Source organism: Eumetopias jubatus, unplaced genomic scaffold, assembly GCF_037043125.1.
Source record: "Eumetopias jubatus isolate StellerSeaLion01/CBP00866 unplaced genomic scaffold, mEumJub1_p1.0 scaffold_10, whole genome shotgun sequence".
In the NCBI taxonomy this organism is placed as follows: domain Eukaryota; kingdom Metazoa; phylum Chordata; class Mammalia; order Carnivora; family Otariidae; genus Eumetopias; species Eumetopias jubatus.
In genome coordinates this window covers 107216936-107235436 of record NW_028274816.1, presented here as the reverse complement: position 1 = coordinate 107235436, position 18501 = coordinate 107216936, and the positions used below count along the sequence as shown (strand labels likewise).

General features: G+C 58.1%; 2 protein-coding genes and 1 long non-coding RNA gene across 3 annotated transcripts; 2 read left to right on the top strand and 1 right to left on the bottom strand.

The window, feature by feature from the left end:
* Positions 1-4079: 4079 nt before the first annotated feature.
* Positions 4080-4692, top strand: LOC114201141 (uncharacterized). The gene is made up of 2 exons (XR_003607591.2): positions 4080-4300; positions 4425-4692. It is a non-coding gene; the product is annotated as an uncharacterized LOC114201141 (long non-coding RNA).
* Positions 4693-8541: 3849 nt separating this feature from the next.
* On the bottom strand, positions 8542-18501 carry SGCA (sarcoglycan alpha). Its single transcript, XM_028093719.2, has 9 exons — positions 18341-18501; positions 17112-17231; positions 16856-17010; positions 16626-16698; positions 16072-16270; positions 15522-15684; positions 14386-14594; positions 14158-14184; positions 8542-8722 (listed from the first exon to the last, which is right to left on the bottom strand). The coding sequence occupies exons 1-9, from the start codon at positions 18372-18374 to the stop codon at positions 8542-8544; spliced, it is 1161 nt and encodes a 386-aa protein (XP_027949520.1). The 5' UTR covers positions 18375-18501.
* LOC148163465 (histone H1.9-like) lies at positions 12842-13429 on the top strand. The gene has a single exon (XM_088027309.1). The coding sequence runs from the start codon at positions 12842-12844 to the stop codon at positions 13427-13429; it is 588 nt and encodes a 195-aa protein (XP_087883435.1).

Here is an 18501-nt window from a genome sequence, read left to right as displayed (position 1 = left end):
AAGCCTCACCATCTGGCATCCCTGTGGCTCCTGCAACAATCCCCTCTTCGTTTCCGAGGGGGCATGCTGGGGGACCACGGGCCCCTCGCTGCCTGCCGGGTTTGGAGGAAAGTCAGGAGGGTCCACGACAGAGCGGAAGGAAGCATCGGATCATTCGGGGACACGTGTCAGTCCCCCCGTGCGACAGGGCTGGGTGGGAGAGACTGCTCTGCTCCTTGTGTAATTGTGTTGCTGAAGGACTACCTCTTCTTGTCTCCGTGTGTCACTGGGGCAACTGCGTGGGGGTGGGGGTGGGGGCAGGGCGGAAGGGGCTCCCCATTTTATATCAAAGGTGCTACATCTCTGTGATGGGGTGGGGTGGGGAAGGAATGACTGGTGCTATAGAAGTTGGGGCACCCCACGCCCCAGGCCAGCAAATGTTCCTTTTTGTTCAAAGTCTTTTTTTTATTCTTTGGTTTTTTTTTTTTTGTTTTGTTTTGTTTTGTTTTTCCTTGCGGATGGGGACTCGTGAATTTTCTAAAGGTGCTACTTAACTTGGGGGGAGAGAGTGTCGCAGCTCAGTGCTCCCTTCCACCCCCTCTCCGCCCCCCCCCCGCCTCTCTCCACCTCTCTCTCTGAAACCCGCTCCTCAGCTGCACCCCATCCTCCTGGCCTCTCTGCCCTGTGTTCTCTCTCTGGGTTTCAGAGCACAACTTCCCAAAGCACAAAGCAGTTTTTCCCCCTAGGGGTGGGAGGAAGCAAGACTCTGTACCTATTTTGTATGTGTATAATAATTTGAGATGTTTTTAATTATTTTGATTGCTGGAATAAAGCATGTGGAAATGACCCAAACATATCTGCAGTGGCCTCCTGATTTCCTGCCTTGGAGTCTGGGGCGTGCGGGGTGGGGAGCCGGGGGTGGGCGCTTTGGCTGGGGGCGGGCGGGCTCTCCTGCCCCTTCCCTCCTCCTCCTCTTCATCTAGCACCCTCCACAGCGGCTCCCCCTTCCTTTTGCCTTTCTTATGCCTTAACCCTTCCCCCCTCCCTCATGCAGCCTTCCTGGCATATCTCCCAAATGCCCTTCTTCCTCACAGTGCCGCACAGACCGCCCCCATGGGCGGCAACACGCACACGCACGTGCGCACAAGCCTCGCTTCAGATCCTGGGCTGCCCAGACCTCAGGCCCACTCTCCATCAACACCATCAGCTCCGCTCTCCGAGGCTGCGGGCACCCTGCAGGGCTGGGGGGCCGGGGCACAGGGCTGGGGGGGACATCGGGAGGCCGGCCCACGGCTGAGGGAGGTGGGACAGGCGAGGACCACCCGGGAGCCCCTCAGCAAGGCCTCTCCCTGGGCATACACGGAGGGTCGCCTGGCATCTCCTCTCTCTTCGCTCACTCTGAGCTCCCCCAAAGGAGCAACAAACAGAACACCTGAGGGTCCCTCCCTCACGGTCCCTCCCTGAGTCTGCCTGGAGCCACGGAAGGAGGGAGGGAGCCGGCCTGCCCTCAGAGGAGCCTCCCCAGGGCTCTCGGAGAACTTCAGTCAAGGCCCTTAACAGGGTGCTGTCCTGCTGGCAACAGGCCTTGACCCTGCTGGGCAGGTACCAGGTCCCTCTTGGCCTTCTAAGTCCCCATAACACCTGGGTGCCGGGTGGCCTAGCAGGTCCGTTGGCCCAGCCTCTGCCTCCTGCCCAGGCCTGATCCTTTTTAAAAAATTCTTGCTTCCTCTGCCTCCTTCTTCTCCCTCCCTTGCCTTCTCCCTTCCCCTCTGCCTGCCCCTACCCCTGCCTGCCTGAGAACCGGAGGCCCCTGGAGGGACGGTGACTGGCCAGCTCCCCAATCTCAGGGAAGGGGAGCAGCCGTGAGCAGTCACTGGGGCCACAGAGGTTTCCAGAAGTCTGGAGCAGACCAGACCCCCAGAGACCTGGAGACAGGGAGAAGTTGAAGCTGTGCCCCCCACCCACCCACCCAAGGTCTCGGGGCCTAAACATTCAAGGCAGGAAAGGCGCCCCCGCCCCGTCCCTCCCTCAGATCTCGGGGAAACGGGGTGGAAGAGGCCATCGGCAGCGACGCTAACTCCGTTGCTGTCAACAAGTGGCCATGACGGTTAATTGTGCTTCAATAATTCATCATTAGCTCTTCTACCACAATCTGGACAGTGTAGAAAGGGAATTAGTCTCGAGTGATTAAGAAATTATGACACATAAATGAGGGTTTCATCGTAGGCGAACTACCCGACCTGTGTGGTGATGGATGGGTGATGCCTCGGTAACCCCCATCGACCCCAGCCTCCAGCAGGCCCCCCCCCACCCCCAGGGGGCAACCAAGGCTCTTCCTGGCTGCTACCCACATGTCCCTTCTCACTGTCCCTTCCCTTGCCCACACCTATCACACCAGCCAGAAAAGGTGACCACAATTCTCATGTATGCACCCCACTCTCCACGTCCAGGCCTTTCTTTATGCCTCTTCCTCTGCCTGAGCTGACAGCCCTCACCTCTGCCTGCTCAGCCCCCCATGCTCCAGGCCACATGTCCCCTCATTCCCCTGCCGCTTTCCACGTTTTCCACTGTTATGTTCTCCAGGCCCAGCGGGGCTGACTGAGGCCAGAGGCCAGGCGTGCCATTCAGGGCTGGGCACAGAGCCCTGCTTAGAGACTGGGGAAATTAAAGCGAGAGCGTGAGGTGGCAAGGGGGGCTTCCTAGGCCGTTGTGTACAGGAGCGAGAGGAGGAGCAATGAAAACCAGCCGCCATGGGGGAGCAGACCGCAGTGGAAGGCCCCAGGCCAGTGCTTCCTGCACCCTCGCGGCACACTCTCTCGGGGGTCCAGCAGCGTAGCCACTAGCCACACGTGGCTCGGGAGCACTTGACATGTGGGTAGTGCCATGGAGGAATGCAACTTTAAATTGTATCTAACTGTAATTAATTTTAATAGCTGCAAGCGGCTAGTGGTCACCGTGTGGGGCATCTCTAGACAAATGAGTGAATATGCCTCTTACTAGGTAGGCACAAATCTACACACGGGGGCATGAATGTATGCGTGCGTGTGTGCACACGCCCGTGGGAGGGCACATGAGGTGACACCGTGTGGCAGGGCTGTGCTGTGGTGCGAGGCCAGAATGCGGTTTCAGTGTGTGTGCAGGCCGGAGGGGAGGGCGACAAAGGGGCCATTGTACCACATCCCCGACTCAAGCCCTCCTCTCTGCTGACATCACGGCGGCCCTAAATAGAGCTGCCCAGACCCGCTCCCCCAGACCCCGGCTGCCCCCCGCGTCGTGGCACAGCACCGGCTGCTCCCGCCGAGGCTCCACGGGACTCACCTTTGTCTTCTCTGTGAGGAGATGGACCACATTCCTAGGGCGGATTTCTCAGTCAACTTCAGATGGAAAATTCTAGAAAGGAAGGAGGCTTCGTTTGGATTTTTTTTTTTATTGTTGCTGCTTTCTCAGAATCCTGGGTCCCTTTTGTGGGGGGAGCCCATCTCCTGGCAGGATTTTGTCCTGACTGAAACATGGCGGATGTCCCCTCCTCTTTGGGGTCAGCTCTTTACCCCCAGCTGCCTCGGTGCCTCCAAGACTTTCCTGGATGGACATGGGTGAGGGTGAGGAGGGGAGAGGTTGTTGGGGGGGCCGCCTAGCTAGAGTGTGGGAGCCTCAGGTGAGGGGGACAAGCGGAGTCGTGTGTAGGGCAGGAGAGGAAGTGTGGGGCTGCTCTCAAAACCAGGAGCCACAGGGGAAGTCTGCTCGGGGGCTGTGAGTGTGGGAGGCTGTGTCAGTGGGTGAGGTGGGTGAGAATGTGTCTGCCCACCCATAAACAAACGTGGCTATGTTCAAAGGGGCCCCACACGCGGGCGGGTATGTTGGGGAAGGGTCCGGGTGGGGGGGGGGTCTGTGTATGTGAGGACTGCTTCCCCACACACATGGGGGCAGAAGAGATGCTGTGTGAACTGAGAAGGTAAGGGTCTAGCAGTAGGGTCGTGTGTGTGCATAGGCGCGACAGAGGGCATAGGAGGGCCTGCAGGTAAATGGGGGCAGCTGATCAGGGAGGATGTGGGGGAAAAACCAGGAGAGGCTGGGTGTGGGGAGAGACCACCGTCCTAAAGTGTCAGGGCCTGTGGAGCCCTAGCGCTGGTGAGCGCGTGTCTCTGTCCCCTTCCTGCTGTGCGCTCCAGAGGGTTCCAAGTAGAGCTGAGAGATGTCCACGGACCAGGGGGCAAGACCTGGGGAGAAGGATGGCCCTGGTCTAGCAGGGTAATCAGACCCTTCTGCACACGGAGCCTTCAATGCCTTTGCAGAGCACATGCACAGCAAGCCCAGGAGGGAGGTGAGTGTGGCGCCTGCAGGTGCCAGCGGGCGAGTAGGGTTTTCTCGGCAGGAGGCCGTGGGAGGAAGTGGAGGATGGGCCGGATGGCACATTTCAGAACAGAGGCCACATATTCACACTCTAGGTGACTTCACTGCTGTGGGGCAGACCCCTGCCCCCCGCAACTCCTCCAGCCATCGGAAAATTCATGCATGCACAGAGGTCTGGTACAAGCCGGTGTTCTGGAGAGGGAGCGAGGAAAGGGGCCGCCTTCTGGGTTTGGGTCAGTCTGGAGTGGAGATAAAGGAAGAGCCGTGAAACCAGCACTGCCCAGTAAAAATAGTATGCGAGCCACAGATGTAATTTTTCATTTCAGCCACATTAAGGCAATAAAAAGAGACAGATGAAGTTAATTTTAATAACGTGTTTTATTTGACCCAATATACCTCAGAATATCACTTCACTGGCCAGCAGACCAGCACCAGGAAGCACGGGAACTTCAGCCTCCACCCCAGACTTAGAAGGAGAGCGTGAGCCTTCACAGGGCATAGAACAGAAACGGAGCTCATTTAAGCTGGACCTCAGGGGGCAGGGGGACCCCACGGGCCTCTGGTTTGGCCTTGCTCACGCGAGGGTTCATGTGTAATAATGTCTCCTTTCTTGGGAGCTGCCAGATGCTGGGCACTCGCCTGGGTCTCCCAAATCCTCCCAACAGCCCCCAGGCAGTTATGATTAATGTCTTATGAGTAAAGGAACTGTCAGAGCTGCGATTCGAGTCCTGCTCGCTCAGCCCAAATCCCAACAAACCCACCCTATAAATGGTGTGTGTGTGTGTGTGTGTGTGTGTGTGTGTGTGTGTGTGTGTGTGTGTGTGAAGAATTGGGGAGACACAGGCCCTGTGGGGACTGAAGCCAGCTGTAGGTAGGGTCCTGTGTTCCCCTCGGGCAGACCTCCTCCTCCCGGACTGAGAGCTCCTGAGGGAAGGTGGAGAGTCAGGCCACGGTGGGGCCCTGTTTAGGGTGAAGGTGGAGGCCCCTGGGTCTCGGGGCAGTGCTGGCCGTGGGACTGGAGGAGCCAAGGGTGGTGCAGGGCATGAGGCCGCATCTCAGGGTGGAGGGGACTCGGGGGCCACAGGGGCTGGTTTCCCGTGGCTGTGGAGGGTTGGGCGTGACTGCCGTGGGAGCTCGCCCCCCAGCGAGGAGAGACGTGCTGAGTCCGGCCGTGCCTTTCCCACGTGCTGCCAGGGCGCTTGGGTGTGCGCGTGTGTGTGCCCAGGCTTGGTGTCCTCCGCAGTCACGCCAACCTCCCAGCTACTTGTCTGGGCCACTTCCTCCCAGGCCAGCAGCCAGGCTCCCGTGTGCTCCTCAGAGCCAAGATCTGAAGGCAAAGCCGCGCCCCGGAGGGAAGCAAGGGGCTGGCTGGGAACGCTCCCAGCCCTGGCTGCCCCAGGCAGGAGCGCAGAGACCCGGAGAGGGCAGCCCCCTCCTCAAGGGGACAGGGATGGAGGAGGGGCACCCCGGAGAGCAGGCTGGCGGCTCAGAGCCTCCAGCCAAGGCAGACTCTGCGCAAGTCCAGGTTTCGGCCAGATGAGGAGCCTCGAGGCAAAGGAGGAAATGAAGAGACAGAGACACTGTCTTGTCAGAGGACTCGTGTGGGTGGGGGGTGGCCACCCCTACAGGCACTTGGTCAAAAACTACTGAGCACCTCCCCTGTGCCAGCACTGAGCCTCTGCCCGCCTCTGGAGATGCTTATGGGATAACTAACTAACTAACTAACTAACTAACTAACTAACTAACTAACGGGGATGGGAAGCCCAGCAGGCAGGGCAACCCCAACATAATGGCAGACGCACTAGCAATGGCCTTGCCCACCCCCTTTGCTCAGAGAGGAAGAGCAACTTCCTTAAGCTTCCTGAGCACACCCAGACCCGAGCATCGGAGCCACCTTCCTGAGCACCTACTGTGCTCAGGCGCTGCCCCCATCTGCAGAGGGCCCCCGGAAACCTGCCCTCCTGGAGCTTCTATCTAGGGTGGGAAGCCAGCCTGGAACAGGGCATGGGGGTGGCTGCAGGGTGCCCTGGAAGCAGGGGGCCGGAGGGGGCTCTCTGAGGAACTGCCACTTGGACAAAGACCAAAACTACGGCAGTTGGGGGGTGGGGTGGATGGGGGCGGGGGTTGGGGGATCCTGGCAGAGGGAAGGGCAGGGGCAAAGGCCCTAAGGCAGGAGCGGGTTATGAGGCGGGTATGGCTGCAGTGGCCATGTGAAGAGTAGGAAGGAGGTCAGAGGGCTGGGCATGGCCAGCACGCCCAGTCAAGAGCATGGATCTTACCCTCTGTGACCAGAAGGCATTGGAGGGTCAAAAGCAGGGTGGTGTGATGCCCGATCTTTCTTCTGAAAGGATGGGCCCCGGCTCCTGCTGGAGCTGAGACTGGAGAGGCAGAAGGGACAGGGCGCCACCGGGAGGCTGTTGCAGGGGCCTAGGAGCCAGATCCTGGTGCTGCACCGGGAAGGTCAGAGTGGAGGCCGTGAGAAGTGGATGGATTCGGGCCATACTTGAAGGGGGGGGTTCCGGGGAATGAGAGAAAGGGGAGGCGTCCAAGGGGACACTCACCAAGCCCTTGCCTGTACATTTCTGAACACGTGGAAGCAGTATTCAGAAACTTAGCCATCCTCAGAGGCCCTTGGCCTAGGAGGCGCCACCATGAGACTGGGGGCTGCCCTCCCCATCAGCCCCAAGCCTGGGCCCCTGTCTCCAGGTAAGGGGAAAAATTCCATGTGCAGCCCCCCATCTCCACCGCCCACCGCCCCCTGCGGGGAGGGAGAGGGATGGTTGAGAGTCAGCCCCAGGATCGTGGGTGGATCCCAGGCCTGGTGGGTCAAACTCAAAAAGTGATTTTGAGGTCACCACGAAGGATGGCTTGTCCTTGTTTGGATTTTCTTGGAGTTGCCACCCAGATCTAAAGGCCTGAAGCCTAGGCCATAAATCCCAGCTCCTCTGCCATCCCTCCTTTATCTGGGTCCCCTCCCGGGCCTGATCTCTGGCTTGGCCTCCCAAGGCAGTGGTCAGATGTGAGACTGGGTGTGGCTCAGGACGGCAGTGGGCAGGGGTCCAGCTGGTCTGGCGTGGTTGTAGCCACCTGGGAGCAACAAGCGCGGGCCTCTTCCTAGCCTGCTGAGCTCTCCAGGGCCAAGCTGGTGACATTCATCCCAACAAGGGTGCCAGGTCGTGCTGTGTCCCCTGACCTCCGCCTGGCCCCTGGGGAAGCCCACCAGTAAGGGGTCATGGAGTCAAGGCATTCAGGGTTCCCTACCCCAACCCCTCTCTCCATATACAGACTGGACTCCCGCACAGCATGAGTTACAAAGGGGCTCTTCCTCTAGGGGATCCGGACAGATAAGAGCCTGGACCTCTTGCTTCCAGAACCCTTCAGCCCTCCAGAAGGCAGCATGGAGGTAGACATACCAGGTTCTAATCCAAACTCTGCCACTCGCTTGCTCTGTGACCTTGGGTAAGTTGCTTACTCTCCTTGGGCCTCGGTTTCCTCCTTTGTAAAGTGGGGATGAGGAGCCAGTAATACCTCACTGTCAGGTTCTGTCCGAGGATTAAGACCAGGGCTGCAGATAGAAGGTCCTTCCCTCCTTCTTCCAGAGAAGTTGAGAAAACAGCAAAATGCCAAGAGTCCAAAGGGCAGGCTGGCAGCCCCTGGCTGCCTCCAAGGGCTCCCGGAGGCAGAAAGGGAAACTGAGGCAGCGAGTGCTGGTGGGAGGCTGCTGAGAAGAAGGAGCTGACAGCCACAGGTGAGCAGAGTGGCATCTATTTATTCTGGGGGTCCTGACCCCAGACATCCTCACCTCCCCCACTGCCATCTCTCTGCTTGTTCTCAGCCTGGGGGCCGTCAGGCCAGGGCCCAGGATCCTGAGGAAGGATGTGGCCATGGGCTAGCTGCTCTGCGCGTGGCGGGAGGAGGAGGCCGGGTCTGGGACTGGAACAGCAGAGGGAGGGCGTGAGGGGCTGTGATGCCCAGGTCCTGGTCCTCCTGCCTCCCCAGCCCAACCCTCTGACCCTGAGTGTTGGGCCCTGGGGGGCATAGCCCCGGCCCTGCCAAGCAACCCCCACGGCTGCCTCAGAGGAGCAGGTGGGGCTGTGTGCCCCTTCCCTTGACCTCCCCCTCCCCAACATCTGCCCCAGCCTCAAGCCAGAAGCCACCTTGTTCCCAGAAATGAGGCTGGCACCGCCCGGCAGGCCCACCTGGCTGTTGCCCTCAGTGCTGGTCCAGGATGAGGGGCACCTGGGCACTGTCCACTTGCGGAGGCAGCCGCTCGCCCGTGCGCACGTTGAACATGGGCAGCGTGGACAGTGGCCGGGGCACCTCCCGGCTGGATGCCATCTGCCGCAGCTCCTCTGTGTTCCCGCGGATGGTGCAATGGTGGACCATCTGGATGCTGGGGGCACAGAGCCGGCAGAGTCGTCAGTTCTGGGAGTCAACCCCCCCCTCCGCCCAGGCCCAGGGAGGCCTCGCCTCTGAGGCACCCTGCAGTCCTCCCCACTTGCTATGTAGGGAGACACTCACACACATGACGCGTGGGGGGAGGACAAACAGGAAGGTCTTTGGTGCCGGCTCAGTGTCCAGTGACAGAGGCATAGGCTGTGGGTATAGACAGCCTGGATTCAAAGCTGTGTGTCCCTGGCAAGGTGCTGAACCACTCTGTGCCTCAGTGTCCTCAACTGTAAAATGGGCATAATACTAGAACCTACCTCCTAGCACGGTGGTGGGAATTAAATGAGAAAAATGTTTAGAAAAGTGCTTGGCGCATGCTAAGAACTCCCGCGATACTCGGCATGAATAGATACCCACAGTGGATCCATATTTCTAGGGGCCAGCATTTGCTGGGCTTTATATTCCGATGACGCTCTAGGTCCCTTCTAGCACTCAGTTCCCTCCCCTAATACTCTCTCCTACCATTGACCATCCAGTCCTCCCTGTCTCATCCCTGTCTTAGTCTGGTAAATGTCCCCTCCTCCATCTCTTCCCACCTCCTACTTTGGCTCCTGCTGTTTCCAGCCAGACCTCCACGGTCCCATCTTCCCGCTCCTCCCAGCTAGCCTCCCTGGCCTTTGTACCTGGACCTCTCCCACCCTGCCCCAGGACTAGCTCTGGACACTGAGTCTTCGCTCTCTGGCTTTATTCCAGACCACAGCTCCCTGAGGCCAGCCCCTGGCTCCGCCCTCAGTGGGCCTGAAATCCCCAGGGCAGTCAGGAAGTCCTTTCTGAGTTCTAGTCTTTCTAGAAGAAGATTTTCTTCTTTCTTCTCAGAAAGCTGAGCCGCATTCTCATTTGAGATCCTCACGAGCTTTCTTTCTGCTGTCGGGGGCAAGTTCAATTCATTCTGGGAAGTCGGGTAGCACAGTGTAACCAAGCATGAGGACTTGCTTTGGGTTTGAATGTGAGTTCTGCTACTTACTGCCTATGTGAACTTATGCAAGTCACTTCACTTCTCTGTGCCACTATTTCCTCAATCACAATGCAGTTTTTGTACAAATTAAATGAGTTAATACAGGAAATACTTCGATGTCTCCTGGTCAGCCTCACAGCAAGTGGTAGCTAATATTACAGGGAGCCTGATGTGGCTATCATCATCATCATCAGTGTTATTTTATTATAGTAGGTTCACTGATGTACCTGGCCTCCAGTAACGGGATGCCCCTTTACATGAACCTACCCACATTTGTGAGTCCAGCCTGGAGATATTTTCCCAGACTACCTGGTTGCCAGGTGAGACAGATAGCAGGGATTCTTCATTACAAACAATAAGAATTAGTTTCCTTGGGGGGGCGCCTGGGTGGCTCAGTTGGTTAAGCGACTGCCTTCAGCTCAGGTCATGGTCCTGGAGTCCCGGGATCGAGTCCCACATTGGGCTTCCTGCTCCGCGGGGAGTCTGCTTCTCCCTCTGACCCTCCCCTCTCTCATGCTCTCTCTCTCCCTCTCTCTCTCTCATTCTCACTCTCTCTCTCTCAAATAAGTAAATAAAAATCTTAAAAAAAAAGAATTAGTTTCCTTGGGACAGCTGGGTGGCTCATTCGGTTGAGCATCTGACTCTTGATTTCTGCTCAGGTCATCATCTCAGGGTCCTGAGATTGAGCCCCGAGTGGGGCTCCACGCTCAGCCAGTCTGCTTCTCTCTCTCTTCCTCTGCCCCCACTCCCGACCAACTCTCAAAATAAATAAAGTCTTAAAAAAGAAAAGAGGGCGCCTGGGTGACTCAGTTGGTTAAGTGTGTGACTTCAGCTCAGGTCATGATCCCAGGTTCCTGGGATCGAGTCCCACATCGGGCTCTCTGCTCAGCAGGGAGTCTGCTTCTCCCTCTCCGGCTGCCCCTCCCCCTGCTTGTGCTCTCTCTCTCGCTCTCTTTCTCTCTCAAATAAATAAATAAAGTCTTTAAAAAAAGATTTCATTTCCTTAAAGGGGTGGGGGCCCGAGGCAGGGTATACCCTACTTGACTCTGGGTTACTGATCAAATGGGGGAGGGGCAATGATCCCCACCCCTGTCCAAGTCTCAGTTAGTGGACACCAACACCAGCTAGAGCCTGAGAGATTAGATGACAGGTCAGACTTTCTAGCTTCCTGCTGAATGGGCCACACTCCTTGGTGGCAGGGAGAGCAGGACCAGGTCCTGTCTGGTGGACGGGAGGAGGTGGAGTCAGCCTCTAAGGCCAGGGGAGGATCAAGATGAGCTCTTGAGTCTGGAATTTGGCAAGCAGAGCTGTCCAAAACACAATTTTCCATTCCCAGGCAAGCGGAGGCTGAGGGAGAAAGGAAGCAAGAAGCATGTGGATGTTTAGGGCCAGAGGCAGCCAGGCAGGTAATGCCCTGGCAGGGGAAGGCCCCCTCCCCGCCCCCAGCCCCGCATCTGGGTCTCATTGCTCTGGCGACACACACAGGTGGAAAATATTCTGGGGATGTTTTTCCAGAGCAGGAGCAGAAGGAGCAGAAGCCAGCCCCGCTGCTGCCTTCCCCTACAGCCCTTCCACATCAGCACCTGGGCAGACGAATGAATAGGCAGGCATTCCTACACACACACACACACACACACACACTCTCTCTCTCTCTCTCTCTCTCTCTCTCTCTCTCCACCACCAACACACAGCCCTGGAGCCCTGTCTCTGACACACAGACTACAGAAGAGGGTCAGGCTGGAGGACCTTCTGACCAGCAAACTCTGATACAGGCAGCAGAATCACAATTTGTGGATAATTTGAAAAATGGTAGACATTGAACAAGAAAAAAAAATGGAATCTGTAGAAATAAGTCCATTCAAAATCCAAACCAACAAGGGCTAATATGTCACACGGTAAGCCTGGTGATTGATTCAACATTGATGGAGGAAGCACATTTTCCTGAGAGCTCCCAAGCTCCAAAACTGAGCCAGCAGAACGGGCCGTGCTCAAAATCACTGGTCAGAAGAGAATTTCCACAATGGCAGAAGGTATAATTGATCAAATTTGGCACAGGCCAAAAAAATTGAGGAATGAAATGTTCCTTGAAAAACTGACATGGAAAATCATTCATCCCAATGGGAAAAAAATTCTATCAAATAAAAATGAAAATAGGGAAAAAAAAAAAAAAAGGAAAGCAGAGCCTTTCCATTGCTTTGTGATCAAAGTTGACCCAGGAATCAAATCGACCTGGGCAGAGCAAGGAATTACAGTTTTGTTCACTGTGGAAAATACTTTCCCCATAACAATTCAGAAATGTGGGTATTATTCTGATGCTAAAAATATTTGTATTCCTCAGCCCAATGGGTTGAGATAGTGGGGTCAAAATGGTGGGTTTAAAACTGGGGTCTCAGGGGGCACCTGGGTGGCTCAGTCGGTTAAGTGTCCGACCCTCGACTTCAGCTCAGGTCATGAGCTTGGGGTCCTGAGATGGAGCCCCATGTCACACTCCACACTCAGTGCAGAGTTAGCTTGTCCCTCTCTCTCCCCTCTCCCCCCCCACACCGCTTGCTCTCATTCTCTCTCTCTCTCTCTCAAATAAATAAATAAGTAAAATCTTTTTAAAAAACTGGGGTCTTAGAACACCCTGAAATCAGCTGGTTCAGGTGCATAGGTTTCTAAACACACGTGCACACGCATGAACACACCACGTGAGTCCACCCATCCACCCACACAGCCTCAGCCTTTCTTCCCGGGGTACCTGGCTTGTCAAATGCCCACACTATCTGGCAACTCCTCTCTGCGTCTCCCGGGAGGGAACAACGGGACCACTGTGACCCTCGCAGGATTCTGGTGGCCTCACAATGTCCCCCTGAGGTCATCAGAGAGGTAACCTTGCCACCCCCTGCCCCTGAGGCACAGGTCGGCTGAGGCCAGCCGTGGGTGATCATCCTTGGTCCTACTTTTGGCCACCCAGGGGGAGGCTGGGGCTGGAGCTCTCTGAGGAAGCCTCTGAGGGAACCAGGACCAGAGACTCGCCTCACCCACCGAAGAGCAACCCAGTGGAGACTTCCAGCCGCCACCCTGGAGGTCCCTGCACCTAGTTCCCTTCAACCGCCCCAGGGAGAGATGCAGAAAGACACTTTGGCGCCTTCCCCACCTGCACCCTTGGCCTCGAACACTGCCCAGGGTGAAGGCAGGCAGGCCAGCACCTCTGGGGCCCCTAGCAAGAATGAGACGGGGCGCCACGCCAGCCCCCAAACCCGCCGGAAGCCCAGCATATCCAAGGTGATCCTGGGGGTTGTGGCGGACAAGGGCATGCACAACTGCGTGAGTCTAGCCACCCTGAAGAAGGCGGTCACCGCCATGGGTTACGACATGACCTGGAACGCCTGGCGCTTCAAGCGAGTGCTCAAGGGGCTGGTGGACAAGGGCGTTCTCAAGCAGGTGACCGGCAAGGGGGCCTTGGGCTCCTTCCGCATGGGCAAGAAGTTGGCCTCCAAGTTCAAGCTCGGGGACCAGAGACAGCGCCAGTCGGGGCAGCGCCGGCCCGGGCAGCGCCGGCCTGGGAAACGCCGGCCCGGGCAGCGCCGGCCTGGGAAGCGCCGGCCCGGGCAGCGCCGGCCTGGGAAGCGCCGACTGCTAGTGGGCTCCCAAAGGGGGCACAAGCAGCTACGCAAGGAGGTTCGCAGGGTGGCCAAATGCCGCCGCAATTAACAAGGCAGGCCAGGCAAGCAGGCAAGGGTGCCAGGCCCGCCACAGGCTCAGTGCAGTGGGAATAAAAGGAGCCCAACTTATTTCACACCTGCCTCCTGGAATCTTTGGAGCTCAGGGGAGTGGGAGTGGAAGGAAGCTGGGGACAGAGGAGGAGTAAGGCCGTTGGGGGCGGGAAGCTGAGTTCCCAAAGTAAGAGTGAGATGGATTTGGGGAAAGGGCTGAAGGAATTGAAAGCATCCACAGACATTAGCTAGGTCAATGACCCCGTCATCTGAAACCAGGGCCAGAGAGCGTCATGCTGATTGTGTAGCAGAAGCCAGGCTGGAGCCATACCTAATGTCAGACTCAGGGAGGTGTATGTGTGTGTGTGTGTGTGCACGCGTGTGTGCGCGCGCGTGTGCATGTGTGTGTGCACGCAGCCTCTTAAGTGGCTTCTCGAACCCTTTCCCCCAGGGTGGCCACAGGCCCCCACACCTGGCCGGGTCCCCTCCTGTGCCCCATCCCAGGTTAGAGTCCTCCACGGAGACGCAGAAAATGAGAAGGCCGGGCCAGGAGAGGTCAGACCCAGCAACCAGCCAGCCCAGACCTGGAGCTCAGAGGCCAGGCGTGGCCCCCATCAGCTCAGAGTAATCTGGCTTGTCTGTGCTGCTCATGGAGGTTAGGGAGGGGGGTCTAGCTTGGCAGTCTAGGGGTGCTCCCACCCAGCCCCCCAGCTTTCCCCTACTCACTCTGAGGTGGCCAGGTCTCTTTTCAGCCTGTGGAAAATCGAGGGAGGGGGTTAGCTATTATCCACACCCCTCCCTCCTGGTGCCAGGCGAGGCAAGAAGTCCCCACCCCCTCCCTGGCTGAGGACCCCGCTCCCTGAGGAGTCTGTGTCCCCAGGCAGCACAGCGCCCCAAGGAGCCCCGTGGGGGTGAGCAACAGTGCCCTCCCTGCCCTCTGTCCCCCACGCTCACCGTCCCTCCCGCCGGCAGCACATGACGTAGGCCAGCCCCAGAGTGAGCAGGAGAGCCACCAGCAGGGGCACCAGGAGGGTGACCAGCGCGTCGGTGAGGAAGTCTCGGGCTGCGGCCTCAGTAGGTGGGCAGAAGAACGGGTCATGCTCCAGGATCCCATCACCTGGGCTGGGCACCTCATCTGCGGGCTCTGGCACTGACTTATCCACCTGCTCAGAGAGCCCAGGGCTCACTGAGGAGCCGTTGGCTGGACACAGAGACTCCCTGGGGGCACGGGGCAGGGGTGCCCCATACAACCACAGGGTTTTCTCCTGCCTGTCTCCCCCAGCTTGGGTGACGTCTCAGGACAAGCACTGGACTAGGAACCCAGAGAGAAGGACGAGGAGAGGCAAGTCCATACAATGGTTAAAGGCACACCTCTAGGGCCCGACTGCCTGGGTTTGAATCCCGATTCAGACAAGCGCTGTGCTGGATGACTTCCCTCCAGGTGCCTCCTTTCCCTCACCTGGAAAGTCAGAACGCTAATAGCGGTCCCTGTTTCTGGGGTGGTGGTGAGGGTAAAGCATGTTGATTGGCTAGAGCCTAGCACACGCACGGCAAGTGCTCGAGGATGTTGTTGATGATCAGTCCCTGGCTGCACTGTTGGTCAATTCACAGGAACAGAGTACTCCAGGGGTTCCCAACCTGGGGAGTCAGGGTCTCCAGGGACCCCAGATAATTGTGCTCAACATCCCAAAGAGGAGTAGTGAGCATCTTTGGTTTATAACTTGGAGTTGAGAGGTATCTGTTCCTTATTGCAGGCAGATTTGCTAGGTGACACCTTAGAAGGAAGCAGAGCTGTCCCAAAGAGTCCCCTGGTGGGGAAAGGGTTTTTAGAACTGCCCTATTGGAGTGATTGTTCTAGCTGTTGGGTTGGGCACATCAAGGACTTCTGGACCCCAGGATCCCTTTTCTGGACTATGGGCTCTGTCGCCCTCTTGTGGGAGGAGATGGAACTTCAGAGCGGGCGCGCACACGCGCGCTCGCCACCCTGGCCATAATCAAAGAAACAGGATGGGGTGGGAATAGGGCTAGGGAGGAGACTGTGATGGGGGTCATGCCCCATCCCCACCCCCGGATCCAGGGTCCCTCCTCACCAGGGACACATTGCACCAGTCAACGCGGAAATGAGGTGCCAAGGTGTCATAGCAGGACAGAAGTGGAGGCTGACCCTGGGCACAGCGAGCATGGCTGTCGGGAGATGCCACCATCTTCAGGCAGGTGGAGAAGGGTGAGGCAGAGCCCACCTTGATGTAAACCCTGGGCCCAGATAGAAGCCACCGTTAACATATTGGGGGGGCACTGGGCACTGGGCACTGGAGATTTGGGGTTGCAGGACCACCTTGAGGCCTGGAGACCACACAGAGCACCCCAGTCTTCCTGGTGGCCTTATACTCCCAGGAATGTCTTTTGATAGCTGGATCTTTTATGTCCTCATGGGGCATCAGGGAGTATAGAGTTCAGGGTAACTAGGGTTTGGGCCCAGGAAGGGCAAGAAGATGAAGGGGTGGCTGGAGGGAAGTGGACGGTGATGTGAGAGATACACATGGTATGAAGGTGCACAAAGGTGCTCCATGCCCGCCCACGCCCCAAGAAGGCCAGCTGCCGCCACCTCCTCCAGGAAGCCCTCCGGGGTTGCACACTTACCCTTCCTTGCGACCCTCAATGGGAAGGGGGACGCGGCCCCCACGGTCCAAGGCGGAGGTAATGTTGAGTAGCTGGAGCTCTCCCGGCTCCCAGAGCGCCCCCAAGGCTGTGAGGAAGCGACTGGCAGGCGTTGAGGGCAGCACCTCCTCCACATCATGGCTGCACACCAGGAATTCAGCTTGGTATGGCAGCAGGGGGCCTGGAAATGCCAGGTTGGCACTTGAGGCTCCACACCGAGTCCTGCACGGATCTTTCCCAAGCCTCCACCGCCTCAAGCTCCTCCCCATGCCCCCTCAGACTCCTTCCTTCCTCCCTAACTTCCCATCCCTCACAGGCCCCAAATGCCCTTCCCACAGCCTCAACAACTTCCCAAGGCCCCAGAGACTGTCGGCAGAATGGCCAAGAATACAGCTCTAGAGCCCGTCCAGGACGCCCTGCTCCCACTACTCCCAAGTGTCCCCTTCACATCCCCTCCCTCCTTCCAAGGGAAACCCCCAAGACCGGAGTTGGGGGGGGGTGGAGGTGGGGCAGGGGTTGGGCGGGGCTGACGGTACCTTCTGGGTCCCCAATCAACAGCACCAGCCTCTGCCAGGTGGTGTCAAAGCTGTCCCGATTGTAGGCTGTGACCTGGGGTGGGGGGGATGCAGAAGAGAGCGGAGGGATAGGGCGAGGGGAGAAACATGGAGGGGACTGAGACACCCTCCAATCAGAAGCATCTAAATTATGTAAATGAGCATGCACGAATGCCCACACGGGACACAGCCACTGGGGTCCCTGCTGGTACCTCGATGACCTGGCGCCCACGATCTTCGGGGGTGGGGGTGCCATAGAGGAAGCCAGGCTGGTGGGGGCTGCGCTGGGTGTAGCGGAGCCACTGAGGCAGGTCTGGGTGTCCCCGGAGGTGGGCGTGGTAGGTGACAGGGGTCGTGGGGGGCACATCTGGTGGAAGGGAGGACAGGGGATTGGAGAAATGACAGGAGGCTCCACCGGCCCCTGGCCAGGCACCGCCAGCCCGCCGATGGCCTTTAGGCCCCTCTCACCGACATGCTCGGGGTGACGCAGGGCTGCTTCCCGGTCCAGGGTGTGCACAAAGACGCGGCCCACAAGAGGCTGTAGGGTGGTCTGCTGGGCCTCAGCATCCCCCAGCCCTGCCAGGAGACCTGTGGGGACCCCACAACCCCCAAAACACATGCATCAGCCTTAGTCCTGGGCCGGGGGGAGCTCCTGGTGCCCCTAAGAGAGAGGAGAAGTTGTGGGGGGCTCCCAGGAAAGGACAGGTGGAGGGGTCCTCGCTGTGCCATGTGAACTTAGATCAGTGACAAGTCCCAGACCTTTGCTGGGTTTGGATTCATGGGAACCCCCTCCCCCAGTCCTCATTTTCGGCTCCCTTTGAGGGGTCACCCGGGGCAGGGACTGCTGTCTGGCTGAGAAGGGCGTGGGGTGTGCGGGGGTGGATGCGTGTTACGGGCACTTGTAAAACAGAACCCTTAAGAATGCGGTGTTAGGGGCGCCTGGGAGGCTCAGTCGGTTCAGCACCTGACTCTTGATTTCAGTTCAGGTCATGGTCTCAGGGTCTTGAGATCGAGCCCCGGTCGGGTTCTGCCACTCTGGGCATGGAGCTTGCTTAGGATTCTCTCTCTTTCTCTCCCTCTGCACCTCCCCACCCCCAAGGGCACACTCAGTCACTCTCCCTGCTTTCTCTCTCTCAAAATAAATAAATAAATAAATAAATAAAAACAAATTTTAAAAAAGAATGCTGAGTGTCTGGGAAGCTTGGAGGGGAGGGGGAGAGTGAGGGAGGAGGTGAGTAGCCATTCTGGGACTCCCTCCCAACTCCCTTAATACACAGGGGGAAAGGGGCCCACAGTAGAAGCCAATAAAAGCTGAGCAAATGGGATCCTGAGCCCCAGGGAAAGGACCTGCCCCAGCGGGCCCCCACACCCTCCCAAGGCCAAATTTAGCCTGGGCCTAGAAAGAAGGCAGACCAGCCAGCCCATTAAAGGGCCAATGACACTCCGGGCCTGTGCTGTCAGGCCCACCTCGGCCTAGGACACCCCACCCTTCAGAGCTCCCCGTCCCCCACATCCCAGAGCCCCACTCCCAGCCCCATTTCCCTGGACCTCCCCCTGGTTACAGCATGAACACCCCAAAGTCCTTCTGGGCCCTGGGCCCAGACCCCTCCCCTGAGGGACCTCTGTCTGTCCACCTCTGCACCCGTAAATCCCGTCCCTTCGTCCTGGGCCTCTCCCAGAAGAAGGCCCCAACTTGCCCACAAGAAGAATCCAGATTAGAGCTGCGGCCATGGCTGCCCCAGCCTGCCCGGCCCCTGTGAGTGACAGAGACAGGAGCAGGGGGGAGGAGAGAGGGAGGGAGGGATGACGGGGGAGGTGTCCCAGAGCAGCTGACCCCAGCTTCTGCCAGTGGGTCCCT

Excerpts from the sequence above, each read along its gene's own strand:
- LOC148163465 (XM_088027309.1), top strand. The coding sequence starts at position 12,842 with ATGCAGAAAGACACTTTGGCGCCTTCCCCACCTGCACCCTTGGCCTCG.
- SGCA (XM_028093719.2), bottom strand. The coding sequence starts at position 18,374 with ATGGCCGCAGCTCTAATCTGGATTCTTCTTGTGG. Across the intron at positions 17,232-18,340 it reads AATCTGGATTCTTCTTGTGG|GTCTCCTGGCAGGGCTGGGG; the intron begins GCAAGTTGGGGC and ends GGGTCCCCACAG. Across the intron at positions 16,271-16,625 it reads GTTGATTGGGGACCCAGAAG|GCCCCCTGCTGCCATACCAA; the intron begins GTACCGTCAGCC and ends TGGCATTTCCAG.